We start from the raw sequence: 26,950 nt of genomic DNA, 5'->3' as shown, positions 1-26,950 counted from the left end.
TGCAAAATATCAACCTATTTTCTCCATCTGAAAACTACTAACTGTTTCCAATAGCAGGGAAAGATTTCATTCCTAATGTATTCTTCTGAGATGGAATATGTATGTTATTTTACTGAACATCTATTATAGTAGTGTCTCAGTAATACAAAGGTCAGGCAAAATCTATTCCTAAACTTGAGAGAGGAAAAACAGTTGTGTAGTTTTTTAAGTAATGTACATTTAAAAGTGAAAAATGTCAGTGTGCAGTATGATGCTGGTATCTATTTCATGAACAAATGCTTTCTTCACATCTTTAAGTTTTGTTCTCCCCACCTCCACAGTTAAAACTCTGATCCAGCATTCATTATCTCACAACTACTGCAACTGTCTCCTTTCTGGTTTTGACAAATGTCATCTTAACCCTCAAGTCCATTCAAAACACAGCTGTGAAAATCATTTTTCTGGTTTATCATTTTGACACTTCACCCTCTTCTCTGAATCCCTCCATTGGCTCCCTCTTTCCCACTGCATCAAGCACAGGCCACTTGTCTCCACTTTCAAGGCCGTTCACTGACTATCCCCGCATTACCAACACTTCTGTTCTAGTCAGTTCTTGATCCCTGCCTTTGCTCTGCCAACAGCACCAGTCCATCTGTCAACTTTTTCAACATGTACTCTCTTATGCTTTCTCTCATGCAACCCCATTAAAATAGGAACTTCCTATTTAAAAAAAACAAAAACAAAAAAGCCTCACATAAGAAAAGAGGGTATTGTAGATACCTTAAAACTGACCTATGCTGTGATGCCTATAAAACACATAAGAACAGTTAGGCAGCTGGTCGGCTATGACCACTGCGTATTATAGTAAACATAACTAGCTTATTATTGTTACCTTATGCCTCCCCACCTGTTTGCCATATTCACCTATTGTCTTTCATCTTATAGTTAAATTGCAAGTTCTTTGGGGCAGGCGCCATCTATTTATTATATTAATAGATTCCAAGGTCAGAAGGACCATTGTGATCATCTAGTTCAACTTTTTGTATGACACAGGCCATAGAACTTCCCAAAAATAATTACTATTTGAACTAGTGCATATTTTTTTTTAAAATCCAATCTTGATTTAAATCTCAGAAAATGCAGAAATTAATCCATGTGTACATTAGTTATATACAAGCACCTGCCTTGCTGTATAATACAATTCCTAACACAATGAGGGCCTGAAACCAACATTTCTAGGAATGGGAGAGTCATATAAACAAACGATATATTGGGGTTACTGAGCTGCTTTAGGTTTGAGGATATTGAAAATTTGAAGGATCCAAAGTTTGAGTGCAACTGTTAGAGCTGGTGGAGAATTTAAGACGCTGTGAAGTTTCATAAAACTTTTGTTAAGAAATGATGTCAAGTTTGAGAGGTGGCCTACATTTTTTGATGATTCAAAATTACGGAAACCTTAGTTAAGCACAATCCAGTATTAAAGAGACACCAAGATGAGCAACACAGGATAAAGGAAACTATAAGTTTCAGAAGGTGAATAACTCATTCTTTTCTTTTTAGTTTTTTTCCCCCTTAGGAACTGCAATAATGTACAAGACCAATGGCCCTTTAGTAACCTAGCCAGCAAAAGATGCTTCAGCGTAAGGAACAAAACCCTGCAACAGGAAGCTACGGAATACCCTAACTACGAGGAAAGAGTCTTCCTAGCCATCACTACTTAGAGGCTGGCTTATACCTTGAAACATCAAGGTTTATATTCATTCCAAAACTTGCTTTTAAATCCCTGCTATAAACAATTCTATAAACATCCAATCTGTTCGTGAAATCTGCTAAACTCTTGGCCTCAATGAGATCTTGTGACAAGGAGTTCCCCAAGTTAATTGTGCATTCTGTGAAAATGTATTTATTTCCTTTCATCAGTTTTACATTTGCTGCCTTTCACTTCAATTTTAATATTCCTTTGTTCTTATATTATGAGAACGGATAAATAGATTTGCCTGATCTAACTTCTCTATACCATTCGGTATTTTGTATACCTTTATTGTGTTCCCTCTTATTTGTCTCTCTCCTCTAAAGCCCAGATTCAGGAAAGCATCCCTATTCACAAAGCACATAAGCACATGCTTAAATCCAGTTAAAGTCTGGGGAATTTAAGTAAAATGCTTAAATTTAAGTTCATATTTTCTTGACTAGGGATATACTTAAGCATAAACTTAAGTGCTTACCTGACTTGGGGCCTCCGGTACCAGATCCAATCTTTTAAATCTCTCTTCACATGGAAGTTTTTCCATGCTGCTAATAATGTTGTTGCCCATTTTTGAACCGCCTCTGTTTCTGCCACAGTGGCTAAAATCAATTATTTCTTTATTAAAAAATTTAAATCAGTTTAATTGAAATAGGATTTTTTAAATTTAAATTCAATACTCCTATTAAATAACCCTATTTAAAATTGAAATTGACAACTATATTAAGCCCTGTATTTCCTAAAATCTATTTAAAATAGTTTAAATTAATAAAAAAAATTAATATTAAACAGTACCTGTTTGCTGTCAAGTTTTAAAGAAATTCAAACCACTGACTACGTGGAAATCACTGGCTAAGCACCTGGAACCAAAGTCTGTTGAAACACTAAGCCAGCTTTTGATAGCAGGAGACTTCTCTGCTGGTACAGAGAGAATATTTTCTTTATTTCAGTTTATTCAACTAGTTCAGTTCAATGACTAATTCATTCAAAGTTAATACACCAGTTGGTAATTCAAAAAAAAAAAAAGAAAAAAAAAAAAAGAGGAAGGCTTGTTTTCCTCTTCCAATCTATGAATAAAAACTAGGTGTAAGAGGATAAGATCTACTAGCTCTAATATCTGGAATGACATGGTAATCAGAAACAATCAGTTCAATTTACTAATAGGCAATACCTTCTTTGTTTAATAAATCAGTTAGTTTTACTTGCAAAACATGTTTTGATAAACTTTTGATACATATTTTTTCTTAGCTAGCCAACATATTTAATGTAGTTTCTATTTAATAATTTTAAAAATGCTGTTTTTGTGCATTGCTTATTAAGTTTGAATTTCCAGTAAAAAAAGAAATGAATAATCTAGTAAACAAGAAATGCTGCATTCACCATTTTCTAACATAAGTAAAAATTAAGAATCCAAATAAATGTAAGCTAAGCTAAATAACTGCTAAAAAAAGTCTGTATAGATGTAGTGCATCTTCCTGGTTAGCGGAAAGAAGCACCAAATATTGTGTAAAGGCTATATTAAGTTGCAAATCAACATGTTTTAATAGTTACCAATGATAATCAAGCTTTCTCTAGGAAAATATCTAAAAAGTACAAATGCAAGGCACAATTATAATCTATGATTTAAATCAAGGTTTCCTGCTTGATTTAAAATCATGACTAAAATTGGTGATCTAACTCACTGTGATTTAAAGCAATCCACCCTGGTTTCTGCTCTCTCTCTCATCTGAGATAAGGTGAGCTAACCACAGTATGGTGTACTGACAGTGTACCATCGATTTACACAATGGCATTGCAATATTTTCAACATCATTGTCCATACTATTCCTTAAGAATTCCAATGTATCATTTACTCTTTTTTCAATGTAATGTATTCAAAAAGATATTTATGATTCAAATTTAGGACAAATGTAACTCATTTCCCACTTTCTAGGCCATTTCACTCCAACAACACAATCTTCATTAGGCAACAGAGGATACCCAGAGCCATTTATAAATGATATCTGAGATCCTGTCTAAAAATTAAACTATAAAAACATCTTACCAATGTCAGTGAGTAGAATTAATGCAAATAGAATTTTTTAATGTAACAACAACTTTGTGAGAGAGGGTCTCCAATAGCATAGCCATATCTTTCATTAAACAGCTGAAGGCCTTCTGCACGCAGGCTCAAAAGTCTAAAGAGTTGACGTACTAGATGTAAATGTATATTTGATTTTTTTATCTTAAATATTTTAGAATATTTAAAATGTTACTTATTAAATCCTAGTAAGCATACAGTCATGGTCTATACTTTGAAAGAGATAAAACAAAAGTATTATTCAAATGTCTAAAATGTCCTACCCATCAGAAGTATTCATTTTATACCCCTACTGGGGTGAATTTCCCCCGTTTATGTGCATCTTTCACACAACAATAGAATAGAGAAAAACATTTAAAAAAATAAAATGTAACTGTAAAACCATAAAAAAGGGGACACAGTACCTTTTAACTCATTTTCAAAACTGAGTGAGTGAGATAAAGACACACACGCGCACGATGGGTGAGGTAACATCTTTTGCTGGACCAACCTGTTGGTGAAAGAGACAAGCTTTCATGCTTCACAGAGCTCTTCCTCAGGTCTGTTGGTCCAACAAAAAACATTACCTCACCAACTTGTTTCTTCAGTATCCTGGAACCAACACAGCTACAACACCACTTCAAACAACAATAGATTTGAAGTTGACAGTATCATTTTAAAGTTGATTGTTCAGCCTTAGCTTTTGAGACTTCCTGGCTTTTGGTCACTTGAACTCTGGCTTAGAGTTGTACTAGTGTTTATCCTGTATGTGTGTGTGTTTGTGACAGCTGCCATCTTAACAGACACCACGGATTGAACCACAGACCTCTACAGCTAAAATAAAAAATTTCTACAGCTTGAGTTTAAACAGCCTCTAGCTGAGGGCTGTAACAGACTCATATCCTCTGTGGATCAAGCACAGAGAGGAACCCAACATCCACGGACCAGTGGGTGACACATACTCCCCCCCTCCATATGCATTTATACAGTTTTTATTACAATCTTTTAAAAACACATTATATTATCTTACCTTCAGGTCACTTCCTGGAAGAGTACCTATGCCATCCTTCCAGTCCATAACACTAAATACATCAAACTCTTGGCCACTTGCACTTGAGGCAGATTCATTCATGATGCATGCACTGGAAAAATAAATGAGAAAACATTTATAAAACCTAATACCGATTTGATATTTCATTCATAGACATTTCTTCAAGCATACTTTACACAATGAATATCAAATTGTCCTTCCACTCATACGGAGAATGCACATAAACTTGCTTTACCAAGGTGCTGAAAATATGAGCTAATACAACAAAAGTAAGGTGCAAATCTTTTGGAATCCTTCTAAAAATAACACTAGCAGTACATCCACCATTCATCAATGGGGACAGGCTGGACTGGAACGAAATCGGAAAATTCAAATTGTACAGATTTATATGAGAAAACCATATTTTTATATATGGAGGAAGCAAGAAACATATACAGGCATATAAGATATATGTTAAGTACTGATTAAAAGAATTAGCTTTTCTTAATAGCTGGCAATGTACTGAGATGAAATTCTTATCCAAGTCCAAATTAAACCTCACTTCTAGAGTACACAATAATTTGCTGGCTGACTCAGAATAAAAAATTCCCCAAATATTCTTTGCCCCAGGAATGAAGTTGCACATAATAATCTATACATATTTTATACAAACATCTTTTAAAATATATTTACACACACACATAAGGAGAGTTGTTGTTTTATTAGATCTCCTCTTGCTTCACTGTAGTAAAACCAGAAGACAAAGCATCTGTTTACCCTTATAAATAATGGATTTCAATGCCCTTTGCTGCTCTACGAGTCTCTCTCAAATCAGTTACACAAGCAATAATAGTTATACAGCACTTGTCACTTTCCCTGGTTGTGATCCAATACCCCTAGCAATCACAAAGGGGTCATCAGTTGTGTTGAACTGCAAAATCTCTAGCAGCCATTTGTCAAGAAAGGCTATTAACTCTTTCCATTCTTCTTATTGTTGTAAACCTGTGAATCTTCAAATGACAAGGCTGAATTTGATTTTCTGTTTCTTCAATGTGAAACAAGAGTCAATTATTCTCTTTTTAAAGAGCTTCTCTAATCTGGACTACAAGTGAATTATCTGTAGCCAGTAATGTAGTTTCTCTTTTGGTTTGTGAATTGTCCATTAGCAGCTTACAATTTTTTCAAATTTAGTTAGTATTTGGTTAATAAATACAAACAGCAAAACTAAAACTTAGCTTGCAGACTGTTTGTAGACAATTTTGTTGCAAGTATTCAATATTTGAAATTCAAAATGTTGGAACTGGACATGTAAGTCACACAGTATTGTCTCTGTTCCCCAATTGTTTGACCATTACTCTTACAATCAAGTTTCCAGTGGGAATACTCCTGTTAAGTTCAAAATCCGTTTCCCACAAATATTCACCAATATTTTCTTAAAATATGCTGTTTACATAAACACTGCTCTCAGTGAATTTACTCACTTGTTCAGTCACAGAAAGCAGAGAAAAGTGTGTAAACACAGCAGAAGGAAATTAAGGACTTTTTAAAAGTTTTTGAGTGAAAATTTGAGAATAAAATGTTTTGAGTTATTCAAACAACTAACTCAAGGAACAGTATTCTAGTTTTTGCTTTTTATACAGAAAATCAGATTGAGCAACTGGGTTAAGTCAGGATGTCTACCTTGCCTTTAGAAGTGGTCATTTTGATATATAGTCTCCATTTTTACATCCACAACTGAGATAACCTACAGAAATGTAAAGGCTTTCCTCTGATTTTTAGCAGTCATTCTCTCAGGGACAAATTCTGCACCTTTACACACACTGAATAATGCATTATTTCATTAATAGTCCCACTAAAAAGGTACTACTCAACATAAGTAAGGGTGCAGAATCAGGACCTCCATGATGAACCACCATTACCTGCATGTGACAGCTGGAGTTCAGAGACTTGAGAGGCAGGCATCTGGCCTAAGGAGAATATTGTGACAAACTTTATGCACTTTGAGGAACAATCTTGAATTGGCAGGAAGATGAACTGGGTGATTTTACCTCTAATATCTATGATTAAATATAATAAGCTTATAAAGTATATTCATGGTGCATATACTACTCTTTTTTCTAATAAAAAATATAAATAAATCTACACTGGCCCAATGTAAACCAAAACAAATCCCAGACCGGCAAAAAACCCCTACAATCTAACCTTTATAGTGAGAGGGATGTTCAGACATTACCTGAACGTCAACAGATATGAACTTTGTCTGACCAAGGAAGGAAGTGAATTCCAAACTAAGACTCACCAAGAACTTGCAAGCGTATATGCTACCGCTGATCTAAAATGCAGTGGTAGGACCTAAAGACAGAGGCAGTCTTTCTTGGAAACACACAACCCAAACCATAAAGGGCTAACAACTTGGATTGAATCCGGAAACAACTGGAAGCCAATGCAGTTTTAAGAACACTGGTGTAATGTGCTCTGAGTGGCTTGGCTAAGCAAATGGGCAGCTGCATTCTGTATTAGCTGAAGTTTCCAAGTAATCTTAAAATATCCCCCTGTTTAGAGCACCCTGCAGTAATCCAATCTGTAGGGTTATTTGTTATAGCATAAGTGTTCTAATGGCTTCTGCTGAAGGAATGACAAAAACCGGGAAGAGGCTTTAAAGGCTGCAGAGGCATGCTTCCCCACAGTGCTGGATGCTTCAACAGAGATGATGCCTCTCACAGAGGAGAGGCAGACAGCAGTTACAGCTGTCTGCTAGTGCTGCTCTCAGCACTGAGAATGCTCCATAGCAGTGTGATTTGAGAAGGATGAGTTAGGAAGGAAAAAACAACCCTTACAAACTAATCTTCTTAGCCAAAATATATATTTTTAAGAGATGAAAGAAAAGGGAATATTGATCACAAAGGTGTATACGGTATGTTTTTCTCAAGCAAGCCATATACATGTTAATTTGATTGCAGCTAACATCATCTCTCCACAGCTGTCCTCAAGAAGTGATGAACATGTTTTCTAGACTTCACTGTTTGGCAAGAGTAAAAAATAGAGAAAACAAAAAAATAGGAGTGTTGGTTGCACCCTGAGCCATTAGAGTTTTTCCTTTTTTAAAATTAACCCAACATACAGGTACAATTTTACTTTCAACCACTGGTCCTCTCTTCCAGACTTCAGGACTGTCCTCCCTCCATGGGGCTGATAATACCATGGGACTGTTATATGTGCTCACAAGGAAGAAATTTAGTTGCCAGAGGCACCCATATTTGACAAAATCTCTGCTTCCTGGCTTTCTGGGGTCTTGAATAAAAGAAAGATCTGAGACTATTCTCTCTAACCAACTTCCTCTACTGTTGGTGATAAGGAGAAAGAAAGAGGCCAATGAAAGGAATTAGAACAGCAGTGAAGAATTTAAAGAAAGGGATATAACTAGATCTATAGAACACAGAATGAAGACTACTGTGTATCTATTTACTTCTCATTTTCTTTTTCTCCTTTAAAGCTTTGATTTGATGGTTCTTTTAACTGATAATACCTCATTTTGCACATCGTATATACTGCTCTATGAAAACAGTAGTCATATAAATAGGTAAACTGTGGCCAAATAACTGCAGTATTGTGCCAAACCTTAACAGCAAGAGACAGTGTAATCTAAAGATTAGCACATATAACTAAGAGTTTAGAACATCTGACTAATAAAAGCCTGATACAAAGCCCACTGAAATCAATGGGATCCTTTTCATTGACTTCAATGGGCTTTAGATTAGGACCTATAGCAGCATCTGTCATATGCCCGGAAGAAATCACTTCTCTCTGTACCGGAGTTTTCTCATGTGTAAAATAATATTTTCAGAGGTGTTGAGAGGATTAATTAATGTTTCTGCAATGGTTTGAAAAAGCAAAGCACAACTTAAATATTTGTAATATTAACTTTGTTTTATACATATTTAACATTTTATTAAAACAAACAACTATCTGAAATAAGACTACACACCTTCAGAAAAGCATTCATCTTTACCAACTAAGATCAATAAGGAATGCATGCATCACAGAACAGACACTTACAAAGAATAATAGAATTTAAAAAATTAGATAGTTTCATCCAATGCAAGCTTCTCTACCTAAAGATTTCAAGCAAAGATAAGGGAGGGAATATGTCAATTAAATGTGCAAGTATTTTTTAAAAAGTAATTGTAAGGTTAGGTACTGAATGTGTCAAAAAAATCAATGATAATAGAAGCATTCATTATTTAAATCAATGCTTGAAAAATTTACCCAACACCTACCCAAGTTCTGATCATCTAAAGTGTTATCTGAGAATTTGCAGGGAATTTGTATGTATAATTTTTAGCCAGAGAGTGGGCCCAATTCATTAGAGATGCTCAGCATTGACGACAGTGGATCTCAAAACTAGAGACACTACATACTACCACTGGGTCAACAGAACCTGCTTGTGTATCATTCTTTTCAGGCATTCAGATACCACTCTGATGGGTGTAGTATAAAAAGGACTTAGATAGGTAGATTAGGCGACAGACATGCATATGTCTTGGCTGTAATACATAAGAGGAAAGTGTGTGGGTCAGATGGCAAAACAATGCATTAGGGCTCCCAGCCCATTAATCCATAATCCCTACCCAATGGGAGCTGAAAAGCTATCCATCTTCGCTTATGGTACCTGTGATGGACTAGCAGCACTGGCTCAGTTGAACTAAGTGAAAATTGTAAAGGGATACTATCACTACAGAGGGCAAGAGGAGGCAACCTAGCATCATAGGCAGGCTGAAAAATACCAGCAGCACCATGCCTCCCAAAACCACATGTAGGGGAAGTTAGACACTCCCACCAGCAAAAGGCCTCTCCTCAGATAACTCAGGCTCCTCTTCTTCTTGCCAGATCTGTGTAAGTTATCTTCCTATTGACAAAGAATCCAGTGGGACCCAGTTCTCCTGAAGAGTTGGAGTACTAGACAGTAGAATTACCCCTTCCTCATTGTAAAAATTACTAGACTGGGCCCACCATCCCTTTATGTGATCATTTAATTATTTTGTGGAAAAGAGGTTAGGTATATTTCACAGACACCACAAAATTTTTCTTTCTTAATTATTTTCCTTGCTACTTAAAGGGGTGCTATGAAATAGAAAAAAGTCACACTCCTGATTCTCTTCAAACTACTGTTGTCAAAAACAACACCTAAAATAACTAACCAAAAAAGATTAGAGAAAAATATTTCTTTTTTTTTTTAAGTTTACTTTATGCATTTGACAGTACAGTACAGTAAGTTTCTCTTTTTTCCATATCTAATCAGTCTCCTATGGTTGCTCAGACAGGTCTTGAATGTAACCACATGGAAGATAAATTATTTTAAAACAAGGCATATGTGATTGTAAAACCATCAACATTGGCAGAGGGACCCAAGCACAGGTAAGAATTTGAAATTTTTACTCTTTTTTAAACGGAGTAGATTTCAGGATGATGGTATGTATCCCTTTAATATTATTTCTATCTCCTCTCTATCCATTTTCCTTTTCTAGTTGTTGCTTCTTTCCTCTTTGCCGAATTCTCCAGGGACACTTCCATATGGTTGTACCTGCCTCCCAGTATGTTAGTTTAAACTCTTTTCCCACAAACAGTCTCTGGCTGCATCTATGCTAGAAAATGTGTCACACATTTTTCAGCAACCAGTGCTAGCGAAGATATAAGAAGTTTTCATCTGTAGAGCCCTGCAAATCCGCAGATATCCACAGACCATTTTTTTGTGGATGATGGACTGGATGCAGATCTCAAAGGTGGGAAGCAGCTGTCTGCAACTCATAGCCTCTAAGGCTGCTTCACCATTTTTGAGATCCAAGGATGGGGCAAGCTGATGATCAGTTGCTGGATGGCTCCCCTTCCACCTGCAGGCCACCAATCAACGGTTTGGCAGCTGCCTGGAGGGGCTGGCCACCAAACCACTGATCAGTGGGAGCGGTGGGGAGGCTGGCCTCCAAACAGGTGAGTAGGGGCCCAGAGCTGCAGGATGCAATAGAAAAGGTAGACTGCAGATGGCAGGTCAGATATAAATTGATTCTCGCGGATGCGGATCCAATGTGGATTCATATTTTTGTATCCGCACAAGGCTCTATTCATCTGAGCCCCATCTCTGCTCATGTGCTTACACCATTGCCAATAGTAATACTGCTGCAACCCTACTAGAAAATGGGTAACATTTTCTAACAGACGCAGCCTTTGTTTAATGTCTTTTTAAATATCTATAGTTTAGAGCACCCATTACACAGTTATGCCACTAATCTAAAAAAGTCTATCACTCATATCTCTGATTTTGTTTAGAGTGATCACACAAAGGCAAAATCTTTCAAGTAAACCACTTGATCAGTTGTGTAATCTGTTATGGCCTATGCAATCCTGAGTGAAGGTTTAATCTAATCAACAGTATTTCTAAGTAAAATAACTTTAAAGCCCTGTTCTTTAGTTTCTCTTAATTACTTGAGCCAGATGGCCAAGATTCACAATAAACTTCTGCCTACCTTTATTTGTTCCTTGGACTAAAAGTACTGGCTCTTCACAACTCCTGACTGGATGTCTCTCTGGACAGGACTGTACTTCATGGAGTCTTTCTGCTTTACTTCATCTCACTTACTTTGAAATATTCATTTTTAGGAGAAATAAGGTCCCCATAGACAATTTTACTGCATAGTTGGCTATTTTTCTCTTCTGCTCATTGTGATCCGCTCCCATCTGCCACTGTGTCTTAACACAGAATTCAAGTCTCTCCGACTCTTAATATAGTCACTACGTTATTGCATTTACAGACTTTTCTTTCTCTCAAACTGTGTAGTTCACAGCAGATTTGCTCTTATGATCAGCAGATCTGCTCTTGAAATACTCAACAAGCTACTACTACATATGCACAATCACTCTCTCTGTCTTTGGTAATCACCATATTGTGCAGTCATTGATTCTTTAGTCCCCGCCTCCACACCACACATACTCCTCGATCCTAATTATAAGCCATATAAAAAAAGATGAAGGCTAAACAGAGTAACACAAAAAATAAAGTCATTCAATCAGCAATCCCTCATCTGCTCTCTCCACACACAACAGGTGAAGCCCAATTAAACACAACAAATGTTTGGTCATTAAGAGGAAAATAAACATTCACAATGTAGTCAAACAATTCCTTTTTTCTTACAAGTTCTTAAGACTTTTAAAAGCACCCTTCTAGATAAAGTGATTAAATGAAGCTGACTTAAAATGAAAGACATGCCATAAACAGTAAATTAAATTTAAACAAACATTTCTTAACAAATATGTTGATTACACTATGGAATAGTCTCCCAAAGAAATGACAGACCTATAAGCACTTCATTTGCTTGATTCATTTAAAAAAAAATAGATTGTACACAGAAGTTGAACATATACTATAGAGAATGCCAATTACCCCATATTGTCAGGATTTAAACAAAATGACCCAGCATCATCAATCTACAGCTTCTCTCTCACAGATGTTAATACTAAAGTCAGCTACACAAGCTACTAGGAATCAGATAAGGAATCACTTTGTAAGGAATCACTCTCCTAAACTGCACACTGTGTTTAAAGTTGTTTAAAATATTTTAAATATTTTAGAATGTAGATTTGTTTTTGTAAAAACTATCTTTTTTTAAAACCACGTGAATAAAAATTTGGTGTTTCGGTTTTTATTTAAACACCCCGTTGTACTGTTAGCCCTAAAATATAGTGCCAATTCATGAATAAAAACAAAGTGAAAATGACCAGCTGTATCATTGGTCAATCTGAATTAAAGTGCAAAATTAAACTGCATAAAAGTTTACAATAGTTTTAAAATTTTCCAATATATAATATGTGGTGTTCTTAGTAACAAAGATAATTCAAGAAAACTACAGGGACCTACAATATAAAAAGCCAAGCATTTTTCCCTGCCTTGCCTCAGAATGATACCTTAAGGGGCCTAATTTTCAGGAACTGCTGAGAAACCAGTCTCTGAAAACCAGACCTCTTTCTGGTGGTAAGTGGGGGGGGGGGGGGGGACCAAAAACCACTAGTCACTTTTGAAAATGTAAAGCTAGGAGCTGTACACTGACAGGAACAGTAGAAGAAACACCCTCTTAATTAGGTATTTTGTGGGAGCGTTTCTTTGAGATTAATCTTGCCATCTAGAAGGAAATCAGAGGTAACTACAAAACTGAGAGCCGACTTTGCATTTTCCTCCCGAGGGTGGATATCTTAGTTCCACCAGTAGAGGTCCTTCCTTGGCCAGTTTTGCGGCCTTTTTTTTTTTTTTTTTTTTTGCTGCACTTGAAACTTTGAAGTAGTGAACTCAGGTCCATATCTTCCCGAAAACTAGGGCAGCAGAAATCAGAAAACCCACAGCATTTGCATGCACCTTCCTGGCGTCCCCACGATTAACAATCCCGCTGCAGCAAAGGCTGCTGGAGGGTTTTGCGGAACAAGAAGCGGTCGGGGCGATTCTCCCGTGGCCCGAGTTTAGTTAGCTTACCCCGCGCAATTAAAACTCCGGGGACTCAGCAGCTTTGGGAGGAAGGGGCGGCAGGCAAAAGGGAAGCGAACGCTCTCCAGCTGCGCGCGGTCAGTCGCTGTCGGTCGGTCAGTCCGTCCGCCCGCCCGCCCTGCAGCGGTGCCCACGCCGAGGGAGAGCGCAGGTCCGGAGCGAGTGCGCAGTTGTGGGGGCAGGAACTGGGTGCAAAGCGCTCCTGAGCCTGCCTGAGGAAGTTGCATAACGAGAGAGGGACTCTGCTTGTGCACCGGGCGGGCCCCTGCCATTCCTCACCCGCGCAGACGGGGCCGGGGGCCGGGATCCGGGAAGGGGCGGCTGTCTCTCTGCCCTCCCTCAACCCAAGTCCGAGGGAAACTTACCTTCTCCTCGCTCCGCTCCGCTCCCCCCACCCCGACCCGGGGAGGAAGGCGAGCGCTCTCTCCGGCCGACTCTGGAGATTTGCTGGCGACCCCTGCTCGCTCGGGCTCAGCCAATCTCCAGAGTCCCCTCTCTGGAAGGGAAATTGCCCTCCTTCCTCCGGGGGGGGGGGGGGGAGATAAAGGCAGAGCTGCGTGCCGGGGGGGGGGGTCTCCTTCCCCCAGCGCCTCCCGCCTGGGGGAGACGCAGCCAGCCCCTCGAGAAAACTTTTTTTTTTTTTGTAAATCTCTTACGCGCTCGGGCGCGTCCGCTCCCACGATGCGCGGGGGGGGGGGGGGACTAAAGTCCAGCCCTTCCCCCCGCGTCTGCTGCTCCCCCGGCCCGCTCGGTCCCACGTTCATTTCATTCCCGTCGCTGGGGAGGCCGCTTTGTGCAAGCGCCTTCCAGCCGCCCCCCCTCACCCCCGCTGCCTCCTCACCCATTAGAGCAAGTGGCTGGTAGATATCCTGTTATTATGCACCCTGGCTGCAGGAAGCGGGCTGGGGGGGAGGGGGGAGTATTCTCTCTCTCTCCCCCCCCCCCCATCTATAGGGCAAGCACCACAACTTGTGGAACAGCCGCGCGTCCCCCCCCCCCACCCCGCACACATTTCTACACGTGTGTCAGCACGCACACACGCACGAGCCGTCCTCCAGCAGCCGCCCAGCACACCCCTGCAGCCCCTAGAGTGACCGAAGCCAAGTCCCCCCCCCCCCATCATTCGCATATACCCCCCACCCCCAGAGAGCCAAGAGCCACCCACGTCTACACACGCCATCGACACGCACCAAACACACTCCAGCCAGACTCCCTTTCACACACCCTCCCCAACCCCTTCAAAAATTGCCAGGAGCGTCTCTCTCTTTTTTTTTTTTTTTTTTTTTGTACGCGCGCGCGTGTGTGTGTGCAAACTTTCCCCAAAATGGCGGAAATGGGGAGATGATATTTTAAATCTCTCTCTCTCGCACACACACGCGCGCACACAAAGTGCAGCCGCAGCAGAAGAAAATGCAAACTCTCGCTGCCGTGCGCGGAACAGGGCCTGTGCACCAGGGACACGCCGCACACGTTCAACCGGTATAGCCCGGCAGCCGCCTGCCTCCGACGCGAAAATCGGGGTGTGAAATAGCCCCCGCCTCCTGCCCGGGCGCTTCTCGTCCCCTTCGGGGTGTCGGGAACAAAGAGCACAAGCTGGCCAGGGGGGACCTGCCAAGATGAGCCCCCTCCACACACACACATGCACCCACCCCCCTCCAAATCCTAGCCACTGCACCCACGCTACATTGTTCCGAGCGACACAGCAGTGCCCCATAAGTGCCATTAAACGGAGCCAAGTGCCAAGCTTCATTGGTGGGGCAGGTCTGCAAAATGTTTCTCTTTCCTCCTCCCTCCACACTGCCCAGCTCCCTTCCCCCGCTACAGACCAGGCTTCGTGTGTTTGAGAGGAAAAAATAAATAAATACAAGGCAGCTCGCTCCCCCTTTCTTTTGTTCCCCTTCCCCAGCCGCACACTTACTATTTAGGGGGATACCCACTGAGCCACCCACTCTCCAGCCACTTGAGAGCCCCTTGCCCACTTTCCCCGGCATTAAGTTCCATCCTTGCTGCCGGGGAAGAGGGGGGAGAAGCGCCCCCACCCCCCGCCTTCTCCGCTTCCCCAGCTATGTTTCGTAAGGAAGGGAGAGGAGGTGCGTCTCCCTTCCTCTCGCGCTCTCTAACTTTCATCTTCACCTGAGGGGGGGGGAATTAAAAACCATCACCAGCCGTTTGCATTGCACCGCCCTAAAGGGGTTACAGATTAGATCAGAACCAGCCGCTTCTTACCCCCCCAATCTCTCTCTCTCTCTCTCTCTCTTTCTCCGTCTCTCGAGTAGTCCTGACAAATATGGTCCAGGGCTGCGGGCACAAGTGAGCATGCGCCCGTGGAGTCAGGGCTGGGGAAAGGGGAAACTGCTGCTGCTACTGCCGCCGGGGTGTCTCATTCTTCCTCCCCTCGCTCGAGCTGCTGCTGCGCCTGAGCCTTTGGGAAGCGGCAGTCGCGGCAATAATCAGTGTTACCAAAAATACAGCCAGAAACAACAGCTACAGCTTAGGTGCATCATCGCCACTGATTGAATGCCAACCTTGAAGGGATCATAAGGAGAAATAAGCAGCAGTCGTTTGCTATTTTTAGGTTTGGGGTTTCTTTAAATATTACTTTTCTTGAGAGGGGGAGGATCTAATCGTAATCAGTCCCATTAGGTACTGTTAACTCTGTGCAGACAGTCAGCACAGTCTGGAAAAGATTTTATATATAGGAATATGCCCCCATATGGAAAACAACAACAATTGTAGAAGTAGGTGAAACATGTTACAGGTACATGACAATAATTAAGATCCTGATCTTGCAAGGGGCTTTACACAAGCAGACCTTTGCACTGGACAGTGACGCTCCTTATAGGTGTAGGGGGCTGCCCCTATCTACATCAGTGCAGAATCAGGGCTTAATTTTGTGTTACATAAAAATATTGTTCATGCAATGCTAAAAGCTTCAGTATAAAGGGACTCATTTAGCTTGAAATCTAATTAGTTGATAGGTTTAAAAAGTAATTTCAGATATGACAGTTGCCCTCATCCTCCCTGTCAATTTCTATAAATTCACCATCACAATATCCTATTTTTACCGATTACTTTCTCTCCCTTATTGCAGTACAAAAGGTACACAAAGAAAGCTAACAATTGAAGGCTCCTAATGTGCTAGTGCAGACCCAAGCACCCTAATGGAGTCCCAGTGTGCAAGAACCCATTGAATTCAATGCAGCAGCACATAGGCACAAGGCCCAATTAACTACACAGGGAAAATGAAATTGACTGTACACAGAATGTTCTCAAACGTACAAAATAAACAAACTTAAAAAAGAGAGAACAACAATAGCAGTTATCATATCAGGGGTGCAATAACAAGGAGACTTTTTTAAGATAGAAGAATTACTTTTCAAATTTGGCTGTGTCCCTATAAGTTTGAAAAAAAATATGCCATCAAAAGTGAATTTTCAGCTTTCAATATTTTATCTGTTGCTCTTGTATATATAATGTATATAACTCTTCAGAATTTGCATTTTGTGTTTCCTTTTTCCTCATCCTGCCAATGATCCACACTCAAAATTTCCATTGTTCTGTATTTGGAAATGCAAATAAAGTCAATGGCAGCACCAGGCCCAAGAGATAACAATTCACAATGAACAGGAATAAATATTTCAAGTGGATGACATATATCAGCACTAAATATTAACAGCAATAAATTAATACATGACAACAAATGCTCATCCATGAAGGTCAAGAATAACTAGCTAAAATATTTAAACAACCCCCCCAAAATAATAAAATAGTATTTATTATATATGTATTGCAATGCATCCCTGCAGGCCCCATCAAGACTGAGACTCCGTTGTGTTGGGCACTATACACATTCATAACAATACATGGTCTGTGCCACAAGAAGGAGATCTTACAATCTTCGGCCCCATTCAGCAAGATATTTATTTAAGAATGTACATTACTTGGGGCTACTCATGCTTTAAGTTATGCACATGCTTAATTACATTGCTGAATAAGGGCCTTACTAAGGCTCCATCCTGCAAATACATACATTTGTTTATGTATGGGTAGATCCATTGATGGTAGTAAAGTCAAGCCCATACAGGATTGGGATCTCAGTGTGGCACATCACAACTGTGTCATGTTGCCAACAGTCCCTCACGTCTCTTATTTTTTTATCTCTACAACAAGATGGAGGGTTGCTGAGTGCTGCAAAAAGCAGCAAGAAATATCCCGGGCGTGGCAAATGTAGGTGAGTACTGCTTATTATTATTAATAATATCAGGAGGAGGAGTGGGGTAGGAGTGCTAAGAAAACAGTCCCTTATTTTTGAAATACAATGTTGGCAACCCTAGTTCCTGGCTGACATTTCTTCCAGCTGTTTAGGTCAGATACTCTGCATAGGCAGCAATTCCACTCCTTAAACATGTATTAATAAGGAACTAATTACAGAAAACATTAGCTTAATTGAGATAGCTAACATACTTTTAATACCATAGATCTGAACTATTACAGAGCACAGATCCAAAAGATACTAAAGAAAGAGAATAATTTTTACTTTTACACAGTGAAGAATGAAGAGATGAAATCTATTCATAAAATTATTTTCACAAATATTGAATACCTATAACTTCATCTGAAATCAGTGGTCATGCCTCTGAAAATCATGCTCTGTGTTACCAAGATGTCTGTAGGCAAATAGCTGCCAAAGAATTATATTTTTCTCTAATAATATTAAATTAGCTGGTCCTACATAAAATATAACATTTTAAAAGCGATATAATTCTATACTATTTAAATCAGTGTATAGGTCATTCCACCTGAACTGATTATTTCTGTCTATCATTTTGGTTTTCCCTTGCATGTCATATCATAGTGGTGCATTTCTTACTAAGTTGCATAAGGAATGTGCATGATGAGATACTCAACACATTTTATTTATGTTTGAAATATTTTGCCTCTTTTTCCTTTGAAGATTGCAAATAGAAAACATCACTAAAATTTCTAAGAATTTCTGTTATCTTCTAATCTAAATCATTAGTATAAAATATAGATTTCACTAGTTTTTAAAGAGTGTGTTGGATTCATGCTTAAACCTTTCTCAAAATATTAATATTGGTAAGTTTGAAAGCCATACATATGATTATTTTTACTATAATAAAACAGACAACTACACTCAAGTCCAAATTCTGCTTTTATATGCATGCATAGCTATGATTTAATTCAATGGAAGCCAAAAGAGTGCATCCACAGACAGAATTTGGCCATAAAGGTCAAACAAGCCCCCAAATGATGCAAATTTGAAGTTAGAACTGAAACCAGTTATTTAAACTTGGGCCTAAATGTTGCATTACAGAAAATACCTTGGCTCAGCATTTTTTAGTAGATGGCTGTTTGATCAGAGAGAGAGAATCTGAGATTTAAAAAGTTTCTTTCCTCTCTTTTTATCTCTTCTTCCATCTTTTCCACATTGCTATTCTGGCAACCCAATAAATTTACAAAATAATGGGTTAATTATAAACGGTGAGCAAAAATCTAATAATTATTTAAATGTGCTCTTTTAACATTACCATTTTATATAACACAAGAACTCCATTTGTACTCAGAATACAGAGAATTCTGAACACTTATTTCCTGAATATCTGCATGGTGTTTAGCGTGATTTTGGAAGTATTATTATTGACAGTGTTTGGAATAGCTAAATTTGATTTCCCTGTGAATATTTTGGATTTTGGTTGAATAGCTGTTTGTGCTGATGATGTCACCAAATACTGATTATTTTTCTAAAGCGTATGTGCATGAACTTCTACTCTCAAATCTTACAAATCCCAAAGCTTAGTTTAAATACCATCCAAGATGGTGACAGAAGTGTGTGTTACCGATTCAGGCTAGATACTAGATTTATGTCATTACATAATGAGATGGCAGCTGTGCAAATATCTAAAGATAAATTGAGGAAAAAGAACTGTGAGCTAAATTTTCAAAAGTGATTTAGGGATTTTGGATGCCTCCATTTTTACACACTCAACTTGAAGTGCGTTAAAGAGGGCCTGATTTTCAGAAATTGCTGAGCACCTTCTCTCTGAATATCAGGTCCCTTTATGGTCACTCAAGTACAGCTGCCAACCAAGTTCTATTCAGTTCCATATATGACTTTCTCAGCAATGAGAGTGGCTGATCTGCCCACAAGCCTCACAAGCTCAGGGGTGACGGGAGAACAAACCAAGTGGGAGGGATTATGGACTCTCAGTGACAAAAATTATCATACTTGGAGATGCACAGAACTCCCAGCACACCCAAAGGAGCTGGCTTTCCCTCCACCAAGGCAGGCCTATAGCCAGGCAAAGAAAAGTGGAAATAGTTTGGGAAGGCAACAAATTATGACCAGTGGGGTATAGAGAATTCCAGAATACCTCTTCCACTTCAAGAACGTATTGCCTCTGCTCTGCCTCACAAAAGTCATATTCTGCCATCTCCCTGAAAAACAAACAAACAAAACCGATGCTCCCACTTGCTTTGTGTGGAACCCTGCTGCTGCTATGTTTGTTTCTACTGGGCACCAGAGCCCCTTGACCTGGGGCAGATAAGGACCATGGGATCACCCTCACTGCAGGCAGGATGAGCAACAGGGACCATGGGAAGAAGTGGTACCCCAGGAAAGGTGGTGCTGTGTGGGGTGAGGCAACTGAGGTGAGCAGTCAGGGTAGCACTGCTCTGACAAGGGAAGTGGTGAGCTGCTATTGCCATGGGGCTACCTCCAAGAACAATGAGAAGAGGTAGGGAAGGCGGCACGAAGGCTCAGCCCCATCCCCAGAGAGTAGACTGAGTGGTATGGGTAAGGCACTCACCTCTCAGGCTGGGGAAGGATTCTTCTCTCCTACCTGACTCAAAATAGGGAAGGAAGGCCTGAGCACTGGGTTCTATCGAGATAGTCAGAGCCTTAGGGAAGCCTTTCCCCAGTGGTAAGGAGTTCCCCTTGCCCATACTTGCCCTTCTAAGGTGGGGCTTCCACAGGGCTCAGCCTATGAAGGTCAGATCTAGAACTCAACTGGCCCAGTGCAGGAGCTTGCTGAGCAAGAGGGGCTGGGACCATTCCCAAGTCCAATGGGCAGTGCTGCCTCAACTTCAGAGCCCCATAAGAATTGGTATGTGGGTGAGCTAGCCAGTCACCCCCAGAAGCCTGAAGGGAGGGGATTAAGGCCACTAGGTTGTTTTCCTTACCATCTAACCAAAAAACATGTGAGGGTCCATCCAGAGAGAGTTGGAGCCAGCTATCAGTGGACTATTACAATGATGGGGGATGAAGCACCTGGAAAAGGGGGATTGTGGGCCAAGTAAAGGGTGAGGCTGGTAGCTTAGACAAGTGAAGTGGGTATCAGGAGAGTCTGAATTAGTGGGGGGAGTTGAGTGAGGGATGGTCTAGGGAAGGTGTGTGGGAGGAGGGTTGGTAACCTAGAAAAGGATGAGATCTAAGGGAGCCCAGGAATATTATGGGGCTTGGACTACGAGGCATTGGGAGGCTGGTCTGGAAAAGAGGAGGGATGGGCGAGCCTGGAACAGGGTGGAGTTGTGGAGTGGTTGAGGGTAAGCCTACTGCAGGGGCACGAGGCCACAGGATTGGGGGGGCAAAATACTGCCTGAAATGGTGGGGAGGTCCTCTGTATTGGGAGAGTCTAGAGCAGGGGGAACTGCAGTCTTCAAAGGCAGGCTTTGAGAGGCTGGGTTCAAAGAAGCTGGCTCAGGGGATGGGGAAGAGCCCTCACTGGGCTCTCTAGCAGTGCTCCCGCCCACCATGCTCTTTTCACAGGTGGGCAGAGAGCAGGCATACACTGCACACAGGCAGAGTGTGGAAAAGCAATCACTCATCTCCCTGTCCTTTGTCACCACTGAAGTAAATGGCCAGCATCTTTTCCCTTGAATTTGAGGCCTTCCCTCCAGCTGTATATGAGATATCTGTTATGCGGCAGAACGTGACATTGGCAGATTTGCTCAAACTGGGCACTGAAAACTGAGTAACCTGAAAATCACTAGCTACTTCTGAAAATTTAGGACTGTATTTTTAAATACATGAAAGGAAAGGCATTTTGATGAGACAGCACAGGGACAAACAGCATTCTCAAGGGCAGCAGCTGCATTAATAAGGGCTCTGTCCTGCAGTTCTTGCTCAGCAAAAATTCCCATTGATGTTGTGACAAATGTGGGTGTGCTCTTTAATAACTATTAATAAAGAATCTGGATCTGTCACTAGTATGATGTTTCTGGATTATATATGGCAATGGATATTTTACTTTAGGGGTCTGACAGAATAGCAGAGCTTATCTGCCTAGGGAAAGAGGGAGAAGGTCCTTCATAATAGTCATCTAACCCCTTAAACTTAATGGTCATTATGAGATAATAACAGCGCAGATAACCCTAATGGCTCTATTTGCTACTTCTTGGGGAGCAATGAAACCAACTTGAACGGGGTGGGTTAGACTGAGAGAACCAGTTTGAGAGACTCACAGATACAGGAAAAAGTGGGCCTGCTAGGAGAATGTGAGTTGGTTCTACTCCTGTATTTTAAAAGGAAAATCTATCTAACTTAGGTTGTAGTGACGTGTAAGATTAGATGACACTTAAGTACGCACGTAGACTGTTTGCTGTTTTTAAAGCCTTTTTTTCCCTCAAATGCTTCGTTTCAACTGCTAAATAAAAATACTTTGTTTTAAGAAGGCTGTTGGTAATTATATCACTGGTCACAGGTTCCCAAAAGGAGGAAATGCAAGTGCCCAAAACACAGTTGGACCTGTAGGTTGATAGGTGGCTGGTATACACAAGGTAGTGTCCCCAGATCCCAATCTAATTATGAGATCCCACCTCAAGACGAGTAAGGGCGAGAGGCTGAACACCTGAGGGATTACTCAAAGAGACCAACAAAAGAGACAGGGGTGCAGCCAACCTATAATCATGACAAAGTTGAATAAATATTTGCTTGAAATTAATAGAAATTTTGCCTCTGTAAGGACTGCAGAATTGGAATCACAGCAAGAAAGGTATCTTCTGGGACCGTGAAATGTGTTTTTAACGAGAAATAAAGACAAAATATTCTGTTTGTTATTAAGCCCAGCACCCAATATAGAACAACAGGAAGCACTTCCCCTTCTTGTTAACATTCTTCTAATGATGTCATGTCACATGCATACACAGAAATAACATTCCACTAGCTTCTGATAGGCAGTAAACAAAGAACGCTAACGGAATATGTTTCCTCTGCCTCCTATATACTGGCTATTCAGAATGAGTGAATGTTATGTCCAATTGCCACCAAGCTTGAGTAATCAGGCTTTGTGAAGGAAACTCTTAAGAATTCTCTGGGCCAGAACAGTGACTGCTCCTCTGTATTTCTTCCAGTGGAATGGAGTAGACACACCAGGTGTGAAATACTGAAGTCAATGAGAGTTTTGTCATTGACTTCAGTGGGGCCAGCATTTCACTCTGGACCTTTACTGGCAAGGAGTCTTTGCACTGACCTGCCACATAAAGATGAAATTTGGCCAAAATGTCAGCCAGTATTTAGACTATGATGAGTAGTGTGAACTAGGGAACGCAACCATTAGAAATTATCTTCCAGTGTGGGGGGCCAATAAATTCTAATGGAGAATTCAGCCTCCTTTACCACATCTACCAAAACAAAGATGCCTAAGATGTATGACATTGCTGTTTTCCCATAGAGATTAGGCTAGGGTACTACTATGTCCATGTTTTTAATGTACACGTAATAACCTGTAATAGCCGTAATAATTATGTTATGTTACTCTACCTTTACAGTTTACTATGCCTCAGTAGCCAGTAATAACAGAACTGTTACCTAGTAAGGGTTCCAGAGAAACTGAACCCTTGAAAAGATAGCTATTAAAGTAGTTTATTTTCATGTGGTCTGCAGCAAACTTCACTTAAATTCTGCATCCAAACTCTTCGTTTCTGAATAATACCCCAGTGCTGGATTCTTATGCAAACTGAAAATTCTCTGGAAGCTTCCAAGTAAATTGGAAAAAATGGAGGATTTGATTAAATATTAAAACAAATAACACAACCATTATGGTACTGCTCTATTCAGCTGTATATATCTAACCTATTTTACCCAGTCTCCACATTTTTAATATTCAATAGATATTTGTGCTGACAATACATACATTTATTATAGCTGGAGGTTGTGGCAAATGGTCAGGGAACAGTTAGGATTGTAAGCACCTGGGAAGGCATGATAAAGGGTTAGAGCTTTGGCATCCAAGAGGTGGTTGAAGCTTTTGACACCAAGCATGGGATACATCTCTCTTTTCTTTTCCCTAATGGGCAGAAGTGGAAGTGACTTGTAATTTTGGTGGGAACTTGAATGTCCTGGGAGCACTGTTTACATGTTGCTTAATGTTACTCACATAAGCAGTCTCATTAAGTCAATATGACTACTCATGTGAGTAAGATTAAGCACAAGCACATGCTTGTGGGATTGGGGATTTAGTTTCCAACCTAGCAATCTTTGACACAAACCAGCCTCCATAATGGTGATGTTCTGTACCCATCTACAAGACTTCTGCATTCACTAGGATAAGAATGAGGAAACTCCAAGCATCTGTTCAGGGAATAAGGGATATGAGCCAAATGTGTCTGAATGAGGAAGAAAAGCTTAAAATTATAGTGGTTTTAAATATATAAAAATACTGGAATAAATTTTTTCAAGTTACAGGAAAAGGTTTGCTCCCCTCTGCAGACTATAAGCCAAGTTTCAACTCAGAACAGATATTTTAATTGAGCTATATAAGCTCTGATAAAAAGAGGCTGGTCCAAAATCTATAGTGCCAGAATCACACTATAATAAAATTTCTCTAAATCAGAGATATCTATGTAACTACTGTTTTTATACAAAATCCCCATATAATATGACATCTATAATGTGGATCTCTGAAGTTTGGCAATTCACATGAGTAAGTGCTAGCAAATGGCCTCCACACCAACTTTTTGCTCTCCTGGTACAATGCCACTCTGCAAAACAGACTGATCTCCACGTCTGAATATCATTACCTGTATTTGCATTGGAAGAGCCCCTTAAAGGGGACATGGTCTGACCAAAAGTGGAAACATAGAATAACAAAAGTACAATCTGAGTTAGTTCTCAAATAAGATAATATTGCACAGTTTTATGTACATTATTATATGTCAGGGCATAGCTCTCTAGAGGACACTTTTCTGCACGCATCAGGAAATCTGCAGCTGGAGAAGTTATATCTAGGTAGACTGGCTGAGAATACATGCACAGTCACGTTACATGCTCAGTTAAAATTTAAACCAGAGCTAGTTAGGTGCACTTCTTGCTTTCTCCATTGGAACTCTTACCTCTACCCTGTGCATCTTTCAAAGTCTGCAGGTGTCCTTAGCTAAGTCCCAGTTGTCATTATTCATTACAACCAATTAAAGTTCCAGTTCACTGAAAAGCTGAAGGCCAGATATTGTAAGGTTGCGAAGTGGGAGTTGAGGGTATCCTGTGCTTCCTAGTAATCAGCAACAATTGTACCATGCAGGATCAACCCCCAAATTAGCTGCACACATCTATGCAGTGCATCCTTCTTTAGATGCAGTCTGCAGAGACTTAACAAAGACCATTACATATGCTCAGAAGCCAATTTACAAAGGCTCCTAACTCAGTCAAATCAGAACTAATTTTTCCCAGACTAAGACCATGCCCTGCTCCTCAGTGATGAATATTTCCATGCCAATTTCTACTTTTTAAACCTCAGACACATTGGCTATAGCGATGTGGGTTAAAAAAAAAAAAGGCAAGAAGTTTTTTGTAATGGAAAAAGTATTTTTCTGCTCATTCTCTCCAAAGATAAAAAGAAATCAATTTTGGCAGAAACTAAGAATGGAAAATTTGAGACACAAAAGTGAGTATTTCACTAAGTTATGAGTGACTGAAAAATAATGTATTAGAATGAAAACCTTAACATAACCTTAACTATTGCACTTGCTGTCCTGCTTCCTCACCTGCTGTAATAAATGGTTTATAGTATAGCAGCACATACTTATTGAAACAGACACATATGCTCAGATTTTGGTTGATTAAACAATCTATTATAGATCCAACAGAACAAGTATTGCATAGAAAGGGCAGTGCAAATTTACTAGAAGGACCAACCCCCAGGGGTAAGAGAGTAGCTCCGTTTCAGTGTCCATTCAATCCTTGGCATCTCAGCTTAATATCTGCCATCAAGAGTGCTAAGTGGGGTAGTGATCTCACTACTGATCTGGACTGGTTTGAACTAATAACCTACCATGGTTATCATTATAAGTGAACATTTTAACAGTTGGCACACTGTATCAGATAGCACAGTATTTCCCTATAATTAAAACAGGAAACTTTGACCAAATGCTGACTTAAAAAAAAATGGCACCTTCCCACCCCCAGACCTAAAGATTTCTGTCCAAATGTCAATCCCCTGAATGATCCAGTTGCCTTACTCCCTATATATTTGTGTGAGTCATCAACATCGTAATGGTCACACACACAATCAAGGTGGTAGGGTAGTTAAAAAAAAATCAGACACAAAATATGATTGAGGATAAAAGCACCTAGTAATTAAGGAGCCTACATCCCATTGAAAGTCAACAGGACTTTAACTTTCAATGGGGATTAGGCTCTTAAGTGCCTAAATCCCTGTTGAAAATGAGATTTAGGCATTGCAATGTTGAGCACGGCAATGCCTAAATACCTTTACAAATACGGGCTTAAAACACTTTGCAAAATGTGGCTATGTATATGTATCATGATTCCCAATCACATGATTTGCGAGGGGGGGCGTGTCTGACTTGTAATTTTCAAACTTTTGGGATTGGAAATACCGCTTAACTGTTTTGAAGACCAAACTAAAGTTGTATTTTTATTGTTGTATTTGTCATATGTGTTTGTCTGGCAACTTATTTTGAATCAGAAAGGACTACGGTGAAATAAGGATGGTATATAAAATAAAGTAACTGACTCAAAAAGCACAAGAATACAGATTTCAAACACTACATAGTGATTATTTAGTATTCTCTGGAAAATGTTTGCAATGAATAATATACATTTTATGTGCCTTTTCTGTTAGTTTTGAAAGTTTTGTGAAGCCTTAATTGACAGATCTCTAAAAAGGAAACATTTCAAAAAGTAAAACATAAGCTAAGAAAAAAGCTTGTTGAAATATTCACTTTACCAAAGTGTAACTTTCATTCTGCCAATTTAAATTTTTAATTACAATTAGACTTAGGTCTAAGGAATATAAAACATAGGGAGAATTATTCTGCAGCAAAATCTTTCATCTATATAAAGGGAATTCAGTTGCTCATATTTAATAGTCTGCACATCTGACATATTAGAAACCAAGACCTCTGAAGACCAAAAGAATAACAAATACTGTGCAACAGACTAATGACAAAAGTATGAAGACAAGTCTTATTAGTGGAACTTGACAGACAAGTATACTTTGAGACTCAGAACAATTTAAAGAGATTTTCAAAGTATGTTAGTCCACAAAATTAAGATTATTTTTATAAACTAATTAATAGAAATGTTTGTAATGACATTTAAAAAAAATAAAAGGAAAAGGGGTTTACAATTTTGTTTAA

The 26,950-nt window shown here is 39.8% G+C and overlaps 1 protein-coding gene across 3 annotated transcripts in view; it reads right to left on the bottom strand.

The window, feature by feature from the left end:
- The window catches only part of L3MBTL3 (L3MBTL histone methyl-lysine binding protein 3), a 154,737-nt gene extending 139,017 nt beyond the window's left edge, over positions 1–15,720 (bottom strand). For 2 of the 3 annotated variants that reach the window (XM_067546733.1, XM_067546734.1), the window contains exons 1-2: positions 15,563–15,720; positions 4,813–4,924 (exon numbers count right to left, since the gene is read on the bottom strand). In XM_067546733.1, coding sequence (XP_067402834.1) covers positions 4,813–4,924; positions 15,563–15,654 — 204 coding nt within the window. In that variant the 5' untranslated portion in view covers positions 15,655–15,720. Of the gene's footprint in view, positions 1–4,812; positions 4,925–11,330; positions 11,436–15,562 lie in introns of those variants that run through there. The other variant, XM_067546735.1, reaches the window with a different exon arrangement.
- Between the last annotated feature and the right edge of the window lie 11,230 nt (positions 15,721–26,950).

Source organism: Emydura macquarii, unplaced genomic scaffold (genome assembly GCF_026122565.2).
Source record: "Emydura macquarii macquarii isolate MOO-44397 ecotype Brisbane River unplaced genomic scaffold, CSIRO-AGI_Emac_v2 contig_1146, whole genome shotgun sequence".
Lineage (NCBI taxonomy): Eukaryota > Metazoa > Chordata > Testudines > Chelidae > Emydura > Emydura macquarii.
Note: the sequence above shows the minus strand (reverse complement) of the source record. Positions and strands in the feature narration are given on the sequence as shown.